The sequence below is a fragment of the Spermophilus citellus genome (assembly GCF_964194105.1).
Source record: "Spermophilus citellus genome assembly, chromosome: 17".
Taxonomy (NCBI): Eukaryota; Metazoa; Chordata; class Mammalia; order Rodentia; family Sciuridae; genus Spermophilus; species Spermophilus citellus.
Window position 1 is genome coordinate 25,200,172 of NC_138199.1, and position 25,130 is coordinate 25,225,301.

General features: G+C 49.2%; 1 protein-coding gene across 1 annotated transcript in view; it reads right to left on the reverse strand.

Annotated features, from left to right (window-relative positions):
* Positions 1-41: 41 nt before the first annotated feature.
* Positions 42-25,130, reverse strand: part of SPNS3 (SPNS lysolipid transporter 3, sphingosine-1-phosphate (putative)) — a 47,979-nt gene continuing 22,890 nt past the window's right edge. Inside the window, exons 9-12 of the mRNA XM_081272791.1 lie at positions 9,244-9,309; positions 1,636-1,734; positions 1,362-1,551; positions 42-417 (exon numbers count right to left, since the gene is read on the reverse strand). Coding sequence (XP_081128917.1) covers positions 344-417; positions 1,362-1,551; positions 1,636-1,734; positions 9,244-9,309 — 429 coding nt within the window. The 3' untranslated portion in view covers positions 42-343. The remainder of the gene's footprint in view (positions 418-1,361; positions 1,552-1,635; positions 1,735-9,243; positions 9,310-25,130) is intronic.

Genomic DNA, 25,130 nt, shown 5'->3' on the forward strand with positions numbered 1-25,130 from the left:
ACATGAGGCTATAAATAACAGAATTGTTTAAAGACCTGATATCCATGGGCTTTGTACCAGTCACACTTTAATTGGGTCCATCCACAACCAGGCTGAGGACCCTTGGCTGGAAGGGCCTTGTGCTGGGTGCAGGTACAGTCCTCCCTCAGAGGGTGTTGACAGCTCAATTTCCAGCCCAGCCATGGGCCCTGCCAACTCTCTTACTGGGAGCGAACAAGCAGCAGGTGCAGCTCAGCCAGAGTCCCTGAGTCACAGCCAAAAGTGGGCAGAGGCACTGCCACTGTGGGACCAGTGGGAGGAGCGTGGACATGGCAGGGGGTCTCCTTGCTGCAGGGAAGGAGCCTCAGGGGTCCTCTGTGGAGGCACTGATGCCAGGAAGCAGGCCTTTGCTCTCCGTGTCCTTGCTGTCCAGGGTCCCTGCAGGAAGAGAGAAGCTCAGCCAACCCAAAAGGAAGCAGAAGGGATTCTGGGACCAGGTCTGGAAACAACATGTCAGGAAATCCTCTAGCTCTAATTTGCAAAGTAAATTGCAGATCCAACCCCATGGCATTGCCATCAGTGCCACTACTGTGGTCTTAGCACTACTTCTCCACTGGCTGCTTTCAGAACTTCCTGGGGTCCCTCTGTCCCAACTCTGAGCCCTACAGTCTGTTCTCAAGTAACAGCAATGTGATACCTTCACAATGGAAATCAGATCCCCTATGGCTCCTTCTGTGGAAACCCCACAGTGACTCCCATCATATTCAGAATTAAGGGCACAATCCTGGCAAGGATTCTCCCCCACCCCCCACCCCGCTCTGCCTGCCCTGGTCTTGTTACTGCTGCCCTTATCACTGTGCCTCTTATTCCTGCTCCAGCCACATTGACCTCCTTGTTGACCCTCAACACATTGGGTACATTTCTACCTCAGGGCCTTTGCATTCCCTGTTCTCACTGCCTGGAGCCCCTTCCACCAGAGAGCTGCTTACTCCATCGCTTCCTCCAAATCTTTGCTCCAATGTCACCTGTGCAGAGAGGAGCTCCCTGCCCCCACCCATCCCTCTCTACCTCCACTTTATGTCTAGTTATAGCACTCATCACCTCAAATATATTACATCGCTCACTTTTTTGTTTATTTGTCTCTGATCTGTCTCCATACCTTATAGAGTGTCAGCTCCCTGAGGGCTTACTTAGACTTGGCCTAATTTGGTCACTCCCCAGCATCTGCAAGCTTGCCTGGCATATAGCAGGAGTGTAATAAACATTTTTGAATGAAAACAAACAAACAAGCAAACAAGCCAGCCAGGGACTGAGGATGGGCCATTGCTCCTTGCCTCTAGGTGTTTAGCCCTGAGCCCAGCATGGGTACAGGGCAGGAGTACCTGTGTCAGGCTGCTGGGCCTGGGCCTGGGCCTGGGCCTGGGCCTGGTCTCTCTCCAGGTGCAGCGCCGTTAGCAGGAAGCAGCCACCACCCAGGATGATGACAAAGGCACAGCACAGGAAACTCTGCTGCAGGCTGAGGAAGCGCTGCAGATAGGAGTCCAGGCGCCTGGCCCGCAGGGCACTAGAGATCTGCAGAGGACAGAGGGCTGTTGCCAGGGAAGTGTGGAGCCTCCCCCAGACCCTCCCCACCCCCCACACTCAGACACGCCTTACAAGTCCAGTGAGATAGGGGCTGCCCGCGTCTCCCAGGATGTGGCCCACTGTGATCTGAAGCGCCTCTGCTGTCCCCCGGCACCTGGGCACCACCACAGACTGCAAGACATGGGAATATCAGAGGAGCTCCCCCAGCAAAGACTCAGAATAGGGGGGTCCCCTCACACCCACTTCCTGTTCCCCCCCTGCCAAGGGCCTGCGGAGTTAGCCAGGTGAGTGGGATGGGAGGGAATCAATGACCCCAAGGTTATAGCACCCCCCCTGGCCCAGCAGACCCCTCTGAGGCTCTGGAGCCTTCCCCAGTGCCCAGGGATGTGGGTACTGAGGCCCCTGATTAGGGTCACCCCTCTTGAGAGTTTGCTCTTGAAGTGAAAAACCCAGCCCCTACCTCAGAGCAAAGCCTGTCCAAGGAAGGGGGCGTGACCCTTGTCCTTGGAAAGACCCACAGAGCACACCTAGGCACAGACCAACCCTGCTGAGTTGTTTATCTACAAAAAACAGGAGAGATCTGTGGAGCCAGGTGTCCCTGACTAGGTCAGGTTAGATGGAGACCCATAGCAACCCCCTAGCAGCCACCAATCAACATGAGACAGGGAAAATACCTGGGATACCAGATGACCCTCACAGTAGTTTATGGTGGTTGATAACATGTTGGGAAACCATGTAGTTCAGCTTGTACTCCCCTCGTGGCTTAAACCAATCAGTTCAAACGAATCCCTCTCTGGTACTAACCAATAGACCCCCTACCCAACTTGTTCCCGCCAGTGAATGTGCTAATCATGTTTTAGAGTTGTTTTATGATTTTCCCATGGTGTGTGATGATTTGCTAAGAGATGCTATGATGTATGTGAAGTCCCTACCTTCCCCAAAGAGTGTATAAAACTGCTGCAAACCCTGAGCTTGGGATCTCTCAGCATCACCAGTTGCTGTGTGCGCGCACAGAGGACTGAGCTAGCTCGCAATGAATACCTCTTTGCTGCTTACATCGATCTTGGTCTCTGGTGGTCTTTTGGGGGTCCCGATTTCAAGCTTAGCAGAAGTACACAGGGACAAGGCCTGGTTGTGACAGCAGTGAGGACGCTGGGGTGTGACAGGTCAGGGACCATGAGGCACTAGTGCAGGCTGGCAGGGTACACAGCCAGGGGTCTGCATGTGCAGGCAGTTAGGGCAAGGGTGGAACTCAAGCCCCACTGTGCAGAAACCAACAGAAGCCATGTTGGGGAGGCCCACATGACTCTGGGGAAGAGGGCAAGGAAGTTAAGAATATCAATTCTGGAAATCAACCTGTCTGGGTTTCAGTCCTGAATCTCTCATCCACTAGCTGTGTGACTTGGCACAAGTCACTACATCTTTCTATGCCTCGCTCTCCAAATGGAATAATAATAGAAACTACCTCAAAGGTTGCATTCACTATCATTACTCAGCTGGCACCCAGAGTTGTCATGTGGACACCTGCCCTATAAGCAGAATGCTTTGGTAAATGCTGTGCTTTCTTCCTGGCATGCCTCCCCGTCTCTGGTCCAGTTGGAGCATCTCTCTTCATCATTTAGGACTTACCTTTGCATCACCTGTGTGAAGCCTTCTCAGAGTTCAGGTGCCTTCTCAGATCACCCACAGCCAACATCACACCCCTAAGTGAACGCACGCCACCCAGGGTTGGGAGGGGTCCTTTCTTTATTCACCTCCCCTTATCCCTTACACTGTAGGCAGCAAAGCCTCTAATTTCTCCTGGGGTCAGTACAGTAAGACATGAGGCCCAGAGTAGACCAGTGAAAGTTTGTCAAACAAATAAGTTTAGAACCTTCTGGAAGACTGGTCCCAGAAGAAACCCTATCAGACCTAGGGCTTCAGCCCACTAGGGCAGCCACAGGGAAAGTTCCTACCCTGGAGCCTTGTCCCCAGGACTTTAATGTCCCTAATCTGAGCCCTTCAGAGAATAGCAACAAGGATAGCCCCGTGCAGTGACTCATGCCTGGAACCCCAGTGAATTGGCTGAGGCAGAAGGATGGCAAGTTTGAGGCCAGCTTCAGCAACTTTGTGAGACTCTGTCTCAAAAAAATAAAAAATAAGAGCCAGGCGTGGTGGTACATGCCTTTAATCCCAGAAGCTCGGGAGGCTGAGGCAGGAGGATCACAAATTCAAAGTCAGCCTCGGCAATGGTGAGGCTCTAAGCAACTCAGTGAGACCCCGTCTCTAAATAAAATACAAAATAGGACTGGGGATGTGGTTCAGTAGTTGAGTGCCCCTGAGTTCGATCCCTGGTACCCTCAATAAAAATTTAAAAATTAAAAGGGCGAGGGGTGTAGCTCAGTGATAGAGTGCCCCTGTGTTAAACATATACACACACCCATACCACAAAAAAATATAATAATAATAATAATTGCTAACATTTATTGAATACTTCCTGTATGCATTTTATATAGCAACTTGAATGACCCCTGAGGGAGATATGATTATTACCTGCATTTTATAGATGAGAAAACCTCCCCAGGTGCCCAGGGTCACCCAACCAGGTATAAGAAGGCTGAGATTAGATCCCAGGCCTTCTCCCTCCAGGGCCTGGTCTTTTGACAACTCTGCCATTAGGGGCAAGGAGGAATCTGCATGTTGAACAATATTTATGGAATGTTTAGAAAGTGAAAGGAAAGATAAAGAGGACAAGTGCATCAGTAGCCCTGCAAATCAGCAGGAAGGGAATCAATACCTGGAAGAGAGATAGGCAAAGGCCCCCCAGGCAGGGACAGTGGCAGGTAAAGCATGGAGCTCAGAGACCAGAGGCACAGTCTCTGGATTCCAGAACCCCAGAGGACAGACGCAGGGGGTCTAGTGGAAAGAGTCCTTGTGGGTGGGCAGGGTGGAGTGACAGGTGTCCCTGTGGGTGGTGAGCCAGTCCAGGGGTCACTGGCACTGAGCCACTCCATTCAGGTGGTGAGACAAGCTGGGCCCCTTGCCATCTCCAAGACCTGCCAGCAGGCTTGAGAAGGAACTGACCACAGCTTTGTACCTTCCACAGAACTTCCCTCTTACCCCATAATTATGTGATTACTCACCCAATGGTTCTAAGGAGGGAGGCGGGGCTTCCTAGAGGAAGAGCCTTGAGTGTCCAGAAAATCCATATTGGAGCTGAGGCTGCTTGGACCCTCAGAATAAGGCTCAGGCAGCCTGGCCCCTTTCTTCCCTCCCAGGAACCCCAACCTGCAGGGCCCAGACCAGCTACCTTTGCCTGCAGTGGGAGAGGCAGGTCTCCACCCCACCTATTTTGGGTCCCTATTGTTCCCATACAGCCTGGGCCCAGGGCTGGGCCCAGCAGCATCTGGAGAGCCCAAGAGGTAATTTTTTAAATGAGAGGCTTTTCAGTTCCCAAAAATCTAGGCTCACTCTATTCTGAGACAAAAAAAACACCTCTGTTGTTGTCTGGCCCTTCTCAGAAAAGCTGTTCCCTTTATAGCCCAGGGCAAAATCAGCTCCAGCCAGGGGCTCAAGGAAAGTTGGATCCACTACCACCAGGTGCAGCCTGCCTCCTGTGCTCCCCACTAGGCCCTCAGGCACAGACACCCCTGGGAGAGTGAGACAGATCTGTGAGCAGAGAGCTACCTAAAGGACAGAGGCAAGCAGGGAAGCCTTGAAATGGGGGGCAGAAGGGCAGGAGGGAGGGCGGTCACCTTTGAGAGGAAATCTGCTCAGGAGGTCAAAGGGGAGCCTGGCTCTTGGATTCCAGAACCCCACCTGGGAAGGAGGAAGTGAGCTCCCCCTCTGCCCTGCTCCCCACCCTGGGAGGCAGGGTGAGCTGGCTGTAAGCCATCCTGACGGGGACCCAGATAAAATGTAAGCTTGGAGGGGGCTGGAGACTCCATGAGCAGGCTTGGGGAGACAGAGAGCTCAGCCCAGGGAGACACAGGCTCAAGAGACACTTGGCACTAGCTCAGCCTTCCTGGGAGCAAGACCCTTGGAGATCCAGCTGGGCCAGCGGGAGTTGCCAGCGGGAGTGGCCATGACTGAACTGCATCAGTTTTCATAAATGCAAAGGCCCAGAGGAGGCGGGGGTGGGGAGGGGCTGCTCAGGGTACAGAAAGTAAGCTCCCCTTTGAGGGGCCTGTGAACAGGGGGCTGGTGGGAATTTTGCAAATTTTGCAAATTTTGACTGGAGAACTGTGTGCACTAGATCAGCACCCTGCAGGTGTACTCTGAGGAACACAGGATGGGGGGTCACTCAGGAAGTTCATTAGAAATGGTGGTCCCTGGACCCGCCATGGAGTCACTGAATCAGACTCCTAGAACAGAGGGCCTGGAGTTAGTAACAGACTCCCCCAGACCTGATTCTTAGGCTTAATGAAGTTTGAGGGCTGGGGATGTGGCTCAAGTGGTAGCGCGCTCGCCTGGCCTGTGTGCGGCCCAGGTTCGATCCTCAGCACCACATACAAACAAGGATGTTGTGTCCGCCAAAAACTAAAAAATAAATATTAAAAAATTCTCTCTCTCTCTCTCTCTCTCTCTCTCTCTCTCTCTAAAAAAATTCTAAAAAAAAAAAAAAAAGTTTGAGAGCCACTGGACCAGAAAGTTCCAGAGGCCCCTTCTCCAAGTAGAAACAAGATTCTCCCCCTTGTGGATTAGGGATCAAAAAGAGCAGCGGGGGCCCACACCAGCCCTCAGGAGTAGGTATGGCCTCAGCTCATTTCCTCCTTATAGCCTGAGTGTAATTAGCAAGGAGCACCACTCTGCCTATTGTACAATTGAGCAAAACAAGACCCAGAAAAGTTAAGCCACTTGGCCAAGGTCACAAAGCTGGTGGCAAGGCTGGAAGTAGAAGCAAATGAAATGATTCAGAGTCCTCAAGCCAGGGCTCTGCTGTCCTCTCCCCTCTGACCTTCCCGGGCGCCCACCCTCCAGAAACCCACAGTCTCTCCACCCCTGTTTCCCCCTTAGCCCTTGGGGCTCCCTCTCCAACCCAGAGCTATGCATCTGAATCACTCCTTCTCCTCAGCACCTTGCCTTCTCCTTCTGCACCCCATGCACACACACACCCTGGGGCCTCCAGGCTCCCTGGGGCTCTGTCCAAAGAGAAGCTCACTTCCCATCTTAGGGAGGAGTACTGACATGGCCTTCCTTTACCTCCTGCCATGCACCTTTCCCCACACACCTCCTGCCCCTGCCCTGGACCCCACACCTTTCTCACCCTCCACCCCCACACACAAGGCTTCCCCTCTCCAGGTGTTCTCCTCCTGTCCCCTGGAGGCTGCTCTGCCTGCCTGTGAAAGACTAACTTCCTGGGACCTTGTGCCATGTCCAGGCACTGTCCTCCCTCTCCTCCCTGGTCAACCTGTGCCCTTCCACTGCACACATGAGGTTCCCAGAGCTGCCCGCTGCCTGCACAGACCCTCCTGAGCGGGGGGAGCTCAACTCTGGGGGCTGCAAGAATTGGTCTAGCTCCCAGCAGCAAAGTGCAGGAAGGTGGTCCTTGGCCAAGGGGTCCCAAGGAGAGGGAAAGAGTGCAAGATGCATGCCCTGGGGTGGTAGGGATCAGGGATCCTGGGAGTTAGACCATGTTCAGCCAAACTACAGCTGGCCCTGGACTCCCCCTCATGCGCACTCGCTGCCCCTTAGCTCTCTGCAGAGCCTGGCTGTGCCAGGTTAATCATTCCTGCAAACACAGACACCAGGCGGGCGGGTGACAAGGTGCAGTCTTCACATAACTGTGGGGCTGTCATGTGGAAAAGGGAGCCACGCAGTGGGGGGCAAGCAGAGGAAGCCGCAGGGAGGCTTGTTCAGCTCCCTTTGAACCACCCAAGAGATTACAAGCGAGGCTGGGGGCGGGGTGTTCACCTCCCCGGTGTGTCCTGAGCACTTCCCTGCAGCAGGCTGGCTCCCTCACCCCACCCTGTGGGATATGACTGCCTCTGTTCATAGACACGGAAACCGAGACCCAGGGCCATTCAGCAGGTCTGTGGCTGGAGCCCAAGTTTCCTATCTGGAGAGAGGGACAGAGAAGACCCACCAGCCCAACAGCTGCTACACTTCCTGGGAGCCAAAGACAGGGCAGCCCTGTCCACAGGGCTGTTGACAGGAGCTGCTGGGGAGTGGGCGAAACATCTCAGCAGGGAGTGAGAACCCTGTCAACACTAGTATTCAAGCAGGCTTTGCTGGCTAAGTAAAGGACTACATATTCCCACAACCCTTTCAAACTCAGAGTCTAGGATGCCAGGATTCCTTTGAAGAATAAAAGATGAGCCAGTGGAAACCTCAGAATCACTGTGAGAATTCTGGCCTGCATTCTCTGTGCCAGGCACCAGCAAAAGGGTTCCCATGAACAATCTCACTTCACCTTCAAAACAACCCATGAGGCAGGTACTACTATCATTCCCATTTTACATGTAAAGAAACTGAGGCTCAGAGACACAAAGTGACGTGCCTCGTCACATAGCCAGTGGCAGAAGCAGGGTTAGAACCCACGTTTGTTTCCTGAGTCCAGGCCCATGCCCTGCACTAGGCGGGCCTAGGGACAGCCCTCTGCCAGTTGCCAGGCTGCCCTGGCTCCTTGTGCCCAGCCTGCCAGGAGGCAGCAGGAAGGTTCTCAGGGTGCCCCCAAGGCCTGGGAGACTGTTATCAACAAGGGCGCAGCCCTTCGAGGTGTTCAAAGTCCTTCCCTGTCTGTGTCCCAGAGGCAGAGAGACTGGATAGACAGTGTGTGGCCTGGGGAGGGACTGAGCTGGACTCTGGACATTACAGAGTCATGTGTGAGGACCATGTTAAACCTCATTATAGCTTGAGCCATCTCCATGAGTGACAGCCCATAATACACCAGTGGGGGTGGGCTGAACATGACTGGGCTCAGTGACTACTGCCCTGGGGTCCTAGCCTCTTCATCTGCACATCCCTGAGTGCAGGCTTGCTGAGAGTGGCTTGGTAAAGAAAGGGTAGGAGGAAGCTGGTTGAAAAACCTGGGCTCGCCTGTAATCCCAGTGGCTCTGGAGGTGAGGCAGGAGGATCGCCGGTTCAAAGCCAGCCTCAGCAACTTAGCAAGGTCCTAAAGCAACTCAGTGAGACCCTGTCTCTAAATAAAACATTTTAAAAGGGCTGGGGGCGCTGGGGCTGTAGCTCAGTGGTAGAGCACTTGCCTCGCATGTGTGAGGCATTGGATTTCATCCTCAGCACCACATAAAAATAAACAAATAAAGGCATTCTGTCCATCTACAACTAAAAAAAAGGTGTGTGTGTGGTGGGGGGGCTGGGGACATGGCTCAGTGGTTAAGTACCAGTGGGGGTTTAATCTCTGTTACAAAAAAAAAAAATATATATATATATATATATATATATATATATATATATATATATATATATATATATATCTGGGCTCCAATCCTGGCAGCCCTCGATGTAATTATACCTGCTTCCATTTGCTCATCTGCAAAGTGAGGGTAACAATCAGAGGAAATGTGTGAGAGTGTTCAGGGACCTGGGGTCTGAGGTAACCGAATAGTGGTTTTGGTCCCCCACACCCCAGCTCTCATGGTCTCTGAAGCCCCTACCAACTCCTAGGCTGCTCAACAACAAAGGGCCAACCCTGAGCCGGAGAGAACCAGCTCCCCCAGCTCAAGAGGGAATGTCACCTACCAGCAGGATGTCAGCTACCACAGCCCAGTTGCAAGACAGAAGCAGCTCTCCCAGGGCCAGGAACACCTGTGGACAGAGGGTGGCCTGGTTGAAGTTCCCCCAGCCTCAGTCACCGATGCGTCCCTACAGTGTCTCTTCCCACCTGGGAAGAAAAGAAACCGAGGCTCCACAGAGGAAGGCATTACCAAGACTGACTGGGGTGGGTGAGGCCTGGAACCATCTTTCCAGTTCTGGTAGCCTCAAGGGTGAAAAGACAGACCCAGGTGGACCAGGACCCACAGGTGAGTGTCAGGCCCTAGGTCTGAGAATCAAACCCTCCCTCATGGACGGCCTCTGGGACCCAACCCTTGGGGCCACCCATGGGACCCCAGGAGGAAGCATCCAGGACTTCCAGGCCACTTTCAAAATTGAGGAAACAAGACTCCAAGAAGAGGAAAGTCAAAAGTTCTGCTCAGACTTTCTGCTTCCTCCTAAGGCCTGCATACCCTGATAAGGCACCAGCTGGCTGGCCTGACCCCCAGCACCCCATCAGTGGCTCCCAGGATATCCATTTCCCAGAACCCTAGTACAGCTCAGGGAAGTTCTTGCATACCCATTGTGCAGACAGTGGAACTGAATTCAGTCAAGGTCAAGGCCTAGGTGAGGTCACTGGCTGGCCCAGGGCAAAGGCAGCCTTCAGCATGAGGCTTCCCGTCTCTGTCCAGCATCTACCCCTTGTCCAGCTCCCAATGTTTTCTGGTGACTACAGGCCACTGCAGCTCCCTGAACCCTGCCCCCACCTTGTGCCAGGAGATTAGGACAATCTTCATTCCCCTCACTCAAGAAGAGTTTAATGAAGCAGCAAGAAGAAAAAGGGAGGGGGAAACCATCTCATTTCTAATAGTTCCCAAGAGCTCATTGTTGGGGAGGTATTAGTCATTCCTGGAGTCACGGGTCTGAGCCCCAGGCAGCCCAGGCTCAGACACTCAAAATACCTGACATTCTGGGGCCTTTGAGCACAAGGGCAGAGGGATAAAGGACCGCTGCCTGCATACCTACTATGCACCACCCTTGATACCCATCTAACCTCTCAGGTCAAGTAACCTAATAAGGCCAATGTGATTACACCCACGTCACAGATCAAGGAACCCAAACCCCAAGCCTGAGAGCATAAGTCAAGCCATTTCCTCAAGACCCTCTCACCCCTGTGTCAGGTCCATGTAAGGTAGGATGAGGAGGTGTTTGGCACAAAATTGCTCAGAGGGGCTTCCAGTAGCCACAGTGTTTGGCAAAGCTGGCACCGGGAAATCAGGCAGGAAGGGAGCCCTTGGATGGAGATGAATCCTGAACAGAGTCCCAGGAGGCAGACAGGATCAGGATGGGCTGAGAAGAGCTACAAGATCATGCCAGGCAGGGAAACCGCATGAGCAGAGGCAAGAAGCTGGAATGGGCCCACCACTCTGGGTGGGGCCGGAGTTCTGACACAGGGAGGGAAGACAGTCTGAGGAGGCCAAGCTGTCTGTTCTTTCTGTCTAACCCAAGTCTGTGGTTGCAGCCTCTGGCCCTTGGCACCCAAAACAGGAGGCCCTTGAGGGCAGAAGGGGTCTCCCTCTGGGCCTAGGACATGGGCTGGGCACCCACAGTGGTGGGAATCAGGAAGTGGCTGGAGGGCGGGTCTCAGGTGGGGCCCAGGCAGGCCTCCAGCCAGCATTCCAGCTTGACAGGGTCTGCCAACCCTGCCTCCTGGGGCCACATGAAAGCCTGGCCCACCTCACACCCACCCTCCCTGCAATGTCATCGGGGCCACCTCCACCTGGGCCACCAAAGCTCTCCTCTCCTCATGCCTCAGGCTACCTCTGTGACCTCTCCCTCCACACAGGCCAGACACCAGCCTCCCCGTGCTGGGTGGCTGTCCCTCCCCTGTCCCCTCCACACCCACAGGACATACTGAAATACACCTTTTCCTTCCTCCAGCTGGAGCAGGGTGGATCCTGACCCCAAAATAGAGCCGATCCGAGGGAGGCTGCAGCCACAATGGGGCCTTTCAGGCTGAACAAGCCGCACAAGGATGCCAGGTTTCTTCAGACACACCTGGAAACCGGCACGAAGCCACCAAATCCTCAGCTCCACTCTGCGGCTTTGAGGGGCAAAGGGCCGGCCAGGGAGAGGCAGCCTTCTCTAATCCCGTAATTACAGAGGCTCCTGAGGCAGGCCACCTAGGCTGGAGGAGGGGATCTGCAATCAATGGGTGTGATCTCTGGGGTGTCTGGTGCCCCAGCCCCACCCTGACTGCCGGGAGACCCTCAGGCCTGGTTTCCCTGACTGAATGATGACAGGGGTCCCAGAGGCCTAGCCGGGCTCCTATGGCACTAACAGACTGTGTTCCTGACACTGTGGGCTCGCTGCACATGTCTGTGGTCTCTACAGGCAGAGTGCAAATCAGGTCCTGGTTCACTGACTTCCATGACCGATTCAGGCTTGAGGTCCTCAATTAACAAACAAAACAAACAATCAAAAAGGGCCTGGTCAATCCCACACTTGGGCACTTCACACTGACTCCCAAGTTTTTCTCCCTGTACTGCCACTCCCCGCAACCCACCACATCATGGTCCCTGCCCAGCATGGCTGAGCCAGCCAGGACACACGCACAGACTGGATGCCAGCAAACTTCTAAAACACTTCTTCTCTAGCTCAGGGGAGGAGGACAGTGGGCAGGATGGGCAGGGAGAGCCCAGGCCAGATGCCAGGGCGATCCTATGTGCCTCACTCCCCCTCCCACCCCTGCAGTCACCGACTCCTGGCCATTCTGCATCCTAGATGTGCCTTGAACCTGCCCCCTCCTCCAGCCACTGCTGCTGGCCTGGCCTAGGCGCGGTTTCCCAGACCCCACCATCCCTCCAGACACCAGCCCTGGAGGGGACTTCCAAAAGGGAAATCTGACTCTGCTTTCATCTCCTCGGAGCCTGTGTGGCTTCCCTGTACCCTGACTTAGTCCCCCCTGGGCAATAGGGCCTGGGAACACAGCCTGGGGCCTGAGAAACAGGCTGAGCCTGAGTCCCTGGCCTTTGCCCGTCCAGATTCAGAGGATTTCCCCCTCCAGCTGGGTCAGCGATGACGAATATCTCTGGCCTTAGTCATTCCCCACCAGAGAGGCTGTGCACGGACTCACACATACGCATGGACACAAGCATTCACTGACACTTGCAAGCATATGCAAGGCCTCGGACATATGCACACAAGTTTCAGCACACATGTCCACTTACATCTGCACACACACCAACACCCATAACCTGGGAGATAGGCACAAAACTCACCCACCACGGGTACGCATGTATGCAGGTAGCAGGGATGACAGTTAAAATATCAATAATCTCAGCTACTCAGGAGTCTGAGGCAAGAGGATCACAAGTTCAAAGCCAGCCTGGGCAACTTAGTGAGACCCTGTCTCAAAATAAAAAATTAAAAAAGGACTGAGGCCAGGTGCAATGGTACATGCATGTAATCCTCGTTACTTGGGAGGGACTGAGGTAGGAGGATCACAAGTTCGAGGCCAGCCGAAGCAACTCAGCAAGACCCTAAGCAACTTAGCGGGACCTGGCCTCAAAATAAAAAATAAAAGAGGACTGGGGATATAATTCAGTGGGTTCAACCATCCCTGGGTTCAACCCCCAGTACCACAAAATAAAATATCAGAATGTATGGTGTCAGGCATGGTGGCCTAGCTATACTCTCAGCTTTTCAGGAAGCTGAGGCAGGAGGATCACTTGAGCCCAGGAGTTCATTACCAGTCTGGGCAACAAAGGGAGACCTGGTTTCAAACACACACACATACCCATGTACACAACAAGGGCATAAATCAGGCAGTGATGTTATTAAATACTAAAATTAAAGTACACAGGCTTGCTGGGTGCATTTGCAAAAAAACAGCCCCTCACATGTTCCCATGAATAGTTGTGGTTTCATGAGAGGCATAGATAGCAAGGCATGTAAAACCGTGCTCATGACCTCACACTCATGCACACTCGTGCACACGATCATACACACATCAATACCTTCACCCGTACACAGTTCACAGCATGCACGTCTGCACACAAAGGCAGACATGCGGAGGGAGCATGGAGGGAAAATAGAGCACTTGTCCCGGAGAAGAGTCAGCCCTGGGAGGTGGAGAGCCAGTGTCTTCAACCTTGGTCCATCTCAGGCTTCCAACTGGGCAGTAACTGACCTCTGAACTGCAAAGAATGGATTCTAGGCCCCTGATGGAAAGGGAGTTGGACAGTGTCCCCCATGAACTCATGGTGTGGGAGACAGACCTGAGACTGGATCCTCCCCTCTTAAGGACCAGTCAGAACACAGGCCCCAGGGCATCGACTGGCCGCCAGCAAGCTGTTTCTCGGGCTGGCACGCTCAGCCTGAGGCCTGCCAACCTGTAATTGCGGGGACTGGCATCAGGGCACAAGGGTATTGCCTGGTTTCCAGGGGCATCAGCTCAATAATCTGGTAGACAGGCAGGTGGGGAGTGACACCGTGAAGGGAAAACAGCTTTGGGGACTTCTGCTAGGATCATGGGCTCTCCTGGTGGATCACATTGCCCATGTAAGACATACTCACTAGATTCTGGTGGGGAGATGGCGCCTTCACCAGAAGGGCAGGTGGGCCTCTCTCAGCCCCTCTGAGGCAGTCCCTGGTAAGGCCTGCTTACTTCAGTCCACAAAGCAAGAGAAAAAGAGCTTATCTAGGAAGTCCCTCTGTGAGGCCCACATCTGGGAAGGGATAAGAGAGCTCCCAGGAGCTAGGACTCTCACACAATCCTGCTGTGAGTCTCACCTCAGGGGCCAGGGAGCAGAACCCAAAGCAAAATCCCCTGAATCCTCTGCTGACCATCAACCATAGCTACGGCAGACACACATCCCGGCTGATCCCTGACAACCATCTCACAAACTCCCCTGGGAACAGATTCCAAGTCCTTGCTCAAGGTCTTCAGGACTGAGAAAGCAGCACCCCTCCCAAATGTAGAGACCCCACTGACAGCCACACCAGCTCTACACCAGTAGTGGGGGGGCCCCACCACCTTGGGCAAGGAGGGAACTCAGAGTCATGATCAAGTTTGGGCTTGAAGGGGTCTCAAAGGTCATCTGGGGCCACTCGAGGATAAAGACAAAAGATGGAAATCTCATCAGGAATTTTCCTTCTCTCCAGAAGCAAAAAAAAAAAAAAAAAGTAAGTTAGGGGAAAAAAAGAAATTTTTTACCAAAGGAAAGAACTAAATCTAATGAAATAAACATTAAATATTGGCATGCAAGCAAAAAGAGAGATGACTCTGCAGCTTAGCCCTTCTTAGATTCCCCTCCCAAAGCCCTCAACAACTCTCCTACCTGGAGGGAAACAAACTGAGTAGGTGCCCTTAATAGAAAACCAGCAGGAAAAGCTGCTGGGGAGAAAAGGGTAAAATGGAAAATGGAGAACGGGGAACAATGACACTGCCTCCATTCCAGGCCTGAGGGCAGCCACCATCCCAGAAGGGGATGCACCCAGCAATTAAGCAGCAAGAACCCTGTTATACACAGCATTTACCTAAATCCCAGAAGAGAGAGCAGAGCCCAGGTGTTCTAACAAAGACTCATTGCTGCCTGCCCGAGCCCTACAATTCCCCCAGGCGACAGAAAAGTCCACAGATCCTAATGTTCAACTCTTAAAATATAGCCCTTTGCAGAAGAGAATGGTCCTGGAGAAGCTGGATGACAGTCAGGGACAATGAATGGCTCACACTACAGCAAAGCCAAAGCAGGGTCTGAGCACAGCTGCCCACACCCAGGTCAGGGGAAAGCACCGGGCATGTGAGGTAGGAAGAGTAGAGAAGGAGGGGAGGGAGGGAAAGAAGGAGGGGAGGGAAGGAGAGAGGAAGAGGGAGGGAGGCAGACAGAATTCAGCCTAGAAGAGAGAGGACAGGAGAAGGAGCAGAGGACATTCCCTATAATTGCTTCAAACTATAGAACACTGTAATAGGAATATTAACCCAATGAAGAAAGCACTCCAAGATAAAACAATCATTCGATAGGATGAGTCATAAAGGGAGACTGCAGGCCTAAGGAAATAAATGGAGGAGCAAAACAGTGAACAACATCATTACAAAATGAATCAATTAAAATAGCTAGAAATGGAATAGATACTGATGAAAGTAGAACAACTGACAGAGATAAAAGGCTGGGAATAATCTCATTGACTGGCAGTTTTTAAAAAGACAAAGAAAGAAGTCATATAGAAGACAGAAAGATGACCAGCACTGGGATTCAGGTCAGACACGCCAGGCATTCGGGCACAAAATTGAGGAGGCACCTACTCTCAGGGGCAGCAGGACCAGATCGGCATCTGGGAGTCAGTGCCTCCTTAAATTTTGCTCCCTAGATGTCTGCTTGCCTCACCCTAGTCCTGGTCACAATCCAACATAAGTAAAAAACATGACCCATAAACCTATGAAATATTCAAAGAGATAAAATGGGAGCAGGGGTTCTCGATTTTGATTCACAGATAGGAAGAACCCTGTAATGAGGAAATTTTGACATGATATGGAATATTTAACATGGAGACATCTCCTGGCGGTGGTGAGTAGCTTCAGACCTCAATTCCCTTGAGAGTCAGCGGAATCTAATGACTTGCTTTGAATAAGTAGAATCCAGCAAAGGTGAGGGGAAATCACTTCAGTGGTTAGGTTATAAAAAAGACTATGACTTCCTTTTTAATAGACCCCTTTATAGTCTTCTCAGCCTGCATGCCATGTGAAAAAGGTCCAGGATGGGGGTGTAGCTCAGTGGTAGAGTATTGCCTAGCATGCAGAGGCCCTGGGTTCAATCCCCAACAGTCCTCCCCCGCCAAAATAAAGAGGCTCATGTAACAAGGAACTGAGAGCAGAATCCAGCCAAAAACCAACAGGGAACTGAGGCTCCACCCAAAGGTCCAAATGCTGCCAATAAAAGCAGAGTGAGGGTAGAAGAAAATCCTTCCCCAGATGACCTTTCAGATGAAACCACAGACTCTGAACCAACACCTCAATTGTGGTCTTGAGGAAGATCATGAAGCAGAAGACTCTAATAAGCTATATCCTCCACCCTGGATTGTTGACCCACAGAAATTGTAAGATAATGAATGAATGGTGTTGGTTTTTGTTTGTTTGTTTCTTTCTTTTTTTTTTTTTTTTTTTTAGTTGTAGAGGAACACAATATCTTTACTTAATTAATTTATTTATTTTGATGTGGCGCTGAAGATGGAACCCAGTGCCTCATACTTGTGAGGCAAGGGCTCTGCCGCTGAGCCACAATCCCAGCCTATGAGTGGTGTTTTATACTGCTGGGTTTTAGGGTTATTTGTTATACAGCAACAGATGACTAATATACTAGCTAAGCTATCGAGCTTCAAGAATAAATAATGAAATCTTCCAGTATTGCAGATGTAAAAACTGAATCAAGTAAAGGATTTTTAAAAATCAGGCTAACTTTATTGTCCATACCAGAAGACAGCAAAGCAAATATTTACAAATTAAAGAGGGAAAGAAAAGGGTGACTTGAGAATATTACACCCAGTTAGACATTCAAGTAAGGAGCCCCAAACTGTCTTAAACCATTTAGCCACAAAATTTACCCAGTTAAGGGTTGAAGCAAAATAAACTCAGGAATGGAGAATCTGTGTAACAGACTGGTAATGAGCATTGAATCTAAATATGGGACCACTGTCAAACAACTCCAAGGATTATATATAGAGAACAGATTGTGAATGTTAAAACTGTAGAAAATTCAAAAATAAAATATAACGAACAAAAATCAGGAGGTTGTGGGGAGAAGAAGGAAGGACGGAGGTATGGCATTCTCTTTCATATCTGGGATTCCTAAATCCAAAGCTATACAATTTATTTGCATTTCTTTTGATCTCACTGCAATTTCTTTCAGTAGACTCATGAAAATTAATTAAACATATTATATGATCCTATTTATATGAACTGTCTCTAATAGGCAAATCTATAAAGACAGAAGTAGATTAGTGGTTGCCTAGGGCTGGGGTGGGGAGGATAGATTGGGTAGAGATGGGAAGTGACTACTAATGGGGATCAAGTTTCTCTCTGGGGCGATGAAAAAACTGATGTAGTTGGTGCAGTGGCATGCACACACCTGTAGTCCCAGCTACTCAGCCATGTCACAGTCGGGCACGGTGGTGCACACCTGTAATCCCAGTGACTCAGGAGGCTGAGGCAGGAGGATCATGAGTTCAAAGCCAGCCTCAGTAAAAGCGAGGTGCTAAGCAACTCAGTGAGACCCTGTCTCTAAATAAAATACAAAATAGGGCTAGAGATGTGGCTCAGTGGTTGAGTGCCCCTGAATTCAATCCTCAGTACCCCCCACCCCCAAAAAAAGAGGGGCTCAGGTTGTGGCTCAGTGGTATAGCACTTACCTAGCATGCATGAGGCACTGGGTTTGGCACCACATAAAAATAAAAACAAGTAAAATAAAGGTATTGTGTCCATCTACAACTTAAAAAGAAAAGAAAAACCCTGTCTCAAAATGAAATAAAATTGATGTGGTAATGGTTACACAACTCTGTGAATATACTAGCAGCCACTGAACTGTATACTTTAAAAGGATGAATTGTGTGTTATTTATGAATTTTATTTTGGTAAATCTGTTTATTCTTTGTTTCCAATATTGAAGATTGAATCCAGGGCCTGATACATGCTAAGCAAGTGCTCTACCACTGAGCCATACCCATAGCCCTTTTTAAAATTTTGAAACAGGGTCTCACTAAATTGCCCAGGCTGGCCTCATACTTGTGATCCTCCTACTTCAGCCTCCCGACTTGCTGGGATTAGATGCTTGTCCTCAAAAAATCTGTTCTTCAAAATGACACTACCATATGACCCAATTTTAGTAAAAGTATTTCCAACGAACCACAAACCTGTGTTTTCTATAGAAAGACACATACAGATTGATGGTCTCCTAATGAAATATATACATAGAAGCAAATAGGCCAAGATATTAAACATAGTTAGGTCTAGGAGACAGAAATATGGATAATTGGGGGGAGTTTTCTTTTCCTTTTTTTAATTTTTTAATTTCCCCCAAATAAAAAATATGTAATATATATAATATATAAATAAACATATATGTGTGTGTGTGTGTGTATATATATATATATATATATATATATATATATACATAGAGAGAGAGAGAGAGAATTTTTTTTTCGAGAGAGAGAGAGAGAATTTTTTAATATTTGTTTTTTAGTTCTCGGTGGATACAACATCTTTGTTTGTATGTGGTGCTGAGGATGGAACCTGGGCCGCACACATGCCAGGCGAGCGCGCTACCGCTTGAGCCACATCCCCAGCCCCAAGAGAGAGATAATTTGATACAGTGTGGTAGCCTGAGTTGTTGTCCCAACCCTCGACTTGACTATGATGACACTCTACATTCACATCCTCCACTTGTGAATGCCCAGAGTTTAATCCTCAGGGCTCCTTTTTTTTCTTACTCCCTGGGTAGCTTCATTCAGTCTCCTGGTTTTAAATAGTCCATGTAGACCTCTCTCCTACACATCCAGTTTTTTCTTAATGTCTCCAGTCGGATGTCCTAGGAAGCATCCCAAATTTAATGTGTCTAAAAATGGAACTCTAAATCCACCCCTTCCAAAAAAAAAAAAAAGCTTTTAAATAACCACCTTGCCTCTCCCATAGTCTCCCCATCTCAGTAAATGGCAACTCCATGTTTCTAGTTGCTCAGGTCAAAAAATATGGAGTCACCCTCCACCCTCTCCTGACTACACACCTGATGTGTCAGGAAATCTTGTCCATTTCACTTCCAAAATATATAAAAAATCTGACCACTTCTCCATACTTTCTCCACAAGGACCCTGGTCCAAACCACAGCCGTTTCTGGCCTATATTATTAGCAAACCTCCTAACAGGTTTTCCCGCTTCTACATTTATCACTTTTCCTTCTATTCTCAACACAGCAGCCAGAGAGATCCCATTCAACCACGCGGCCTCTAGTTACAAAATGGTCCCAATTAATCAGACCACTTCACAGTCACACCTTGGTTTGTCCCCTCCTACGGTGAACCTGGGCTGGCCTGCCTACACCTTGCCTTGGTCCATATATAAAGGTGGAAGTGATGCTGTTCCACTCCTGGTCTGGGCCTGAGAGACTGTAGCTTCCACTTTGCCTTCTTACCATGCTGCTCTGAGACGGCCATGTGAGGCAGCCAGTCCAGCCTCACAGAGGAGGAGACACCCCATGGAGAAGAACCAAGGAGCCTCAGCCAACAGCCTGACCTGAGGCCATCAGCCTGGACACTTCAGCCCAAACAACCCTGGCCAAGGTGGCCACATGAGAGCAGAACCAGCAGAGGAACTGTCATGCCAACCACAGAATCAAAGGAAATAATAAGTAGCTGTTTTAAATCACCACATTTTGGGGCGATTTGTTATATAGCAATAGATCCCTGATACAGTCATAAATCAAATCATTTCACTTCTGTGCTCTGCACCACTAATGATCTCCCATGTCACTCATTTTTTCCCCCCTTTGGTACTAGAGATTAAACCCAGAAGCACTTAAGCACTGAGCCACATCCACAGCCCTTTTTATCTTTTATTTTGAGACAGGGTCTTGCTAAGTTGCTTAGGGCCTCACTAAATTGGTGAGGCTGGCTTTGAACTTGCGATCCTCCTGCTTCAACCTCCTGAGCCTCTGGGATTACAGGCATGCGCTGCCACACCTGGATTCACTCACATTTGGAGCCATTCAATGTCATTATGCATACAAGGCCCTTCACAGTCTGTGCCCTCTCTCCCCCACTACCATCTCCCCTGCCCTCACTGCCTCTCTTCCTTCCTGGCTCAGCCCACCGGCCACACTTCCTCAACCCCACCAGTCATGCTTTTTTTCTCAAGGTCTTTGCACCTGCTGTTCCCTTTCCATAGAGGGTTCTTCCCCCCTCCAATTCCACATCCTAATGACTCCTTCCTTAACATGCTTCTGGTTGCCACTGAAATGTCAATGTCACAGCGAGCGCTCCCTGACGCCTTGCCCCCATCACTCTTGTCCCCTTTCCCTGCTCTGTTATTCTCCACAGAACCCATCCTCATCCCACATACTATTTACATATCTATTTTATTTTGTGCACATTTTTGCATGTATTGTTCAGTGCTGTCACCCCAGTGCCTAGAACCGTGCCTAACAGGTGTTTGGACATATTTGACAGAAGAGTGAATGTTGCCAGGCGTGGTGGTGCACGCCTGTAATCTCAGCAGCTTGAGAGGCTGAGACAGGAGGATTACAAGTTCAAAGCCAGCCTCAGCAATGGCGAGGTACTAAGAAACTCAGTGAGATTCTGTCTCTAAAGAAAATACAAAATAGGGCTGGGGTGTGGCTCAGTGGTTGAGTGCCCCTGAGTCCAACTCCTGGTACCCCCACCACCAAAAAAAAAAAAAAAAAAAAAAAGAGTGAGTGTCGCTGCTCCTCCTGGTAGAGAACTGCTTTCCTATTACCTTGCTCTGCCCCTCGAGGTCTCTGATATGACTATTTCCTCTGCCCAGGAGGCTGAGCCAGGGTTTGAAGGTGAGCTCTTAGCCTCCAGATGACCTGAGGAGCGGCATGAAACTAGAGACCCATACCTGGTGGGTTTCCTGATCACATGACGGATATCTTTCCATGTGAGGTCAGACCTCAACAGGACCTAGAGCACAGGGGGACAAGGTGCCCCTGTGGCACTTGTCAGACTTTATTTTCCATAGATAGCCACTACAATATTTCAAGTTCTGCATGCTTTTTCAGATCACCAATCTTCCCATAAAAATATGGAGTTCAAGCCAGCTGAGACAGGAGGATCACATGTTCAAGGATACCCTCAGCAACTTAGTGAGACCCTGTCTCAAAAAAAAAAAAAAAAAAAGGGATGGGGAGGTAGCTCAGTAGTAAAGCACCCCTGGGTTCAATCCCCAGTACTAAAAAAAAAAAAAAAGGTGGAGTCTATTTCCATTTCCTTACTCTGTTAACTTAAGCAAAGAATAGAATACAGTAAAAATGTCACTTTCAAGAGTGACTTTCCTGGGTAGGTCATATAAGGCAATATGGATTCACCTGGCTTTCTATCTCAGGATGCTAGTCCTTGGAATCTGGCCACCATGTTGTGAGGAAGCCCAGGCCACATGGAGAGGCCCAGGTTAGGTGTTACAGCCAATAGCTCCAGCAAAGTTCCCAGCAAGTAGCCAGCATCAACTGCCAGACATCCCCAGCCTTTGATGATCCAACCTAGACCCCCAACGTGCCTCACTAAGATCAAGTGGAAAAAAGATGACATCCTCTCCTGCCCCCAGTTGAGCCTTGCCTAAACTAAAATTCTGTGATCAAAACAAATGTTTTGTTGATTTGAGCCATCAAGTTTTCTTACATAACTATAGTAATTAGAACAGGTTTGAAAGTTCATTTATCTCTTCAATGAAACCAAGTAGCTCTCATTTTATTGCTGAGAAAATTGAGGTTCAGCAAGGTCAAGATCTTGCTCTAGGTCACATGGTTAGCAAGTGAAGAAGCAGAAATGACATCTGGGTCTTTCGGTCTCCTTATGAATGTTCCCTCCCTGTGCTTCAACTCTGGTCACTCCATCTTAAACACACAGCCCATCAAAAATGGGACTACCAACCAACATTCAGCCACATCCTCCAGCCACTAGGCCAGCAACAGTGTGGAGCCCCTGCCTTGAGCTTAAGTGCAAACCCCTTCTCCTCTGAAGGGCAACAGCTCTGGGAAGAAGGCCAGGGAGAAAGGGTGTGAGCCAAGACCTGCTGCGCATGTGTCTGGATCCTAATTAACAGCCGGGAAGTCCATTTCCCTTGCCAAGAGGACTGGAAAGATAGAAGAGACGGAACCCTCCACACCTGCAGGTGAGCCACAGGGCCTGGGCTCCCCCAGGGAAGGCCCCAGACCAGACTTCATAATGCTCAGAAAACTTCATTTCCATGAAACATGCCCCACAATGTAGCCCCTACTTTAGGAAATTTGGGAGCAGACACTGTGCCAGCAAAAACCCCTCCTTCCCATGCAAGGTAGTTATAGCCACAAAAGTAGCCAGAGAAAAGCTGTATTCAATTATATACAAACAAGTGAACACTCATCCCATGTCATTATCTGCATAATCTGATACACATATATGGGCACACGCATGCCCAGACATGTATACAAAACAGCACATGTAGACACACTCACACACACTGTGTACATACATATGCACAAATTAAGGTAAATACATGTACACACTATATAGTTAGCATAAATATACACATACTTGGCAATATATACACACAAGAGCACACGGGTACCCAGTTCTATCCATGAACTTGAATACATTCACACTTAGATGCATGCACACACTGGCGAACATGCACACCCTCCCATGCACCTTCCCAAGAAGGTCTTGGAGACTATTTCCCCAGATTGGCTGCTGCAGCAACAGACACAGTGCACAACCTTGGTTCCTATGATCTGAGAGGTTGGATGGATTGGAAGGATAGACAGAAGGAAAGAAGGATAGAGGGAGGGAGATGGATGGGATGGAAGAATGGATGGATGGATGGATGAGTGGATAAATGGATGAATAGAAGAGGCTAGCATGACTCTTCCTATTTTGAAGGCTGACAAAAGCCAAATCCTCAGTCCCTTTTGGACACCCTCTATAATTCTGACTCCGGTAACCCTCCAAAACCTGATGACATTCATCATAATGGCCTGCAACCAATTTCTACCCATTGAAATTTTAGGGATGATGCCGTGTCCTATGGACCTCAGCCTCCTCCTGCATCTAACTCATGTGTTGGGGCAGGTACTGGGGATTAAACCCAAGGGCACTCTATGTCTCCAGGCTTCTTTTTTTTTTTTTTTTTTTTTTTTTTTTGAGAAAGGGTCTCACTAACCTGCTGAGGCTGGCCTCAAATTTGTGATCCTCCTCTCTCACTGTTCCACATCACTGGGATTATAGGTATGTACCATCGTGCCTGGCTATATGTAGCTCTGTACCAACACCTCCAATGGGACGTCAACCTCCAACATAAACTCAGAATATACAAACCAAGCTGTTGATCTTCCCCAAAAACCTGCTGCTCCAACTCACTTTCCTATCTCAGATAACAGCCTCTCCCTCCTTCCAGCAGCTCAGAGCAATATTGCAGAACTCACCTGTGACTGTTCTTTCTCTCGTTCCCCACATCAGAATCATCAAGAATTAGGGGCTGGGGCTGGGGCTCAGCGGAAGAGCGCTCCCCTAGCCTGGGCGAGGCCCTGGATTCAATACTCAGCACCACATAAAAAATAAATAAATAAAATAAAGGTATTGTGTCCATCTACAACTAAAAAACAATATTTAAAAAAAATCATAAAGAATTGCTTGCCTTGTGGGCTGGGGATGTGGCTCAAGTGGTAGCGCGCTCGCCTAGTGTGCTTGAGGCACTGGGTTCGGTTCTCAGCATCACATAAACGTGAAATAAAGATACTATGTCCACCTAAAAACTAAAGACATAAATATTTTTTTTAAAAAAAGAATTGCTTGCCTTGTATATGCAAGGCCAACAACAACAATAAATAACTATCAGGAAATTCTTTTTTTTAAATGTTTTTATTTATTTATTTATTGGCGGACACAACATCTTTGTTTATATGTGGTGCTGAGGATCGAACCTGGGCCGCACACATGCTAGGCGAGCGCACTACTGCTTGAGCCACATCCCCAGCCCACTATCAGAAAATTCTGATAGCTCTACTTTAAAACATGCCACCATAACCCAACCCCTCTCACCCTCTCCATGGCTGCCACTCTGGCCCAAGTCCCATCGACTCTTACCTGCAGCACATCAATACCTCCTGACCTCTCTGCTTCTGCCCTCAGCCCTGACCTCAGTCTACTCTCAACACAGTAGTCAGGGTAATTCTATTAAATAGAAGCCAAAGAGCTGGGGATAGAGCTCAGTTGGCAGAGTGCTTGCCTTGCATGCACAAGGCCCTGGGTTCAATCCCTAGCACCACCCAAAAAACAAACAAAACAGAAGCCAAAAAAAAAAAAAGAACAATTGAAAATTCCTGAAACCAAATGTTGGTTTTTCTAAAAGATTAGCAAAATTGACAAACTATTGTTAAGCTGACACATTAAAAAAAAGAGAGAGGGGGGCTGGGGATGTGGCTCAAGCGGTAGCACACTCGCCTGGCATGCATGCGGCCCAGGTTCAATCCTCAGCACCACATACAAACAAAGATGTTGTGTCCGCCGAGAACTAAAAAATAAATATTAAAAAAATTCTCTCTCTCTCTCTCTCTCTCTCTCTCTCTCTTTAAAAGAGAGAGAGAGAGAGAGAGAGAGAGAGAGAGAGAAGTCATATTACAAAAAATCAAGAATGAGAGAGGGGGCTGGGGTTGTAGCTCAGTGGAAGAGTGCTTGCCTGGCACGTGTGAAGCAGTGAATTCTATCCTCAAGCACCACATAAAAATAAATAAATAAAATAAAGGTATTGTGTCCATTTACAACCAAAAAAAATTTTTTTTTAAATGAAAGAAGGGACATAACTGCCGACCTTATAGAAATCAAAAGAATTATAAGGAAATATTATGAACAATTGTGTGCCAAGAAATCAGATTAATCTAGATTAAATATGCAAATTCTTAGAAAGATGCAAATTACTGAGACAGACTCAAGAAGAAATAGAAAATCTGAATTGACCTATAACAAGTAAATATTGAGTTCATAATCAAAAAACATCCCCCAAACAAAAGCCCAGAACCAGATGGCTTCACTGGTGAATTCTACCAAATGTTTAAAGATGAATTAACACAAATCCTTCATAAACTCTTCCAAAAAAAACAGAGAAGGAAGGGACACTT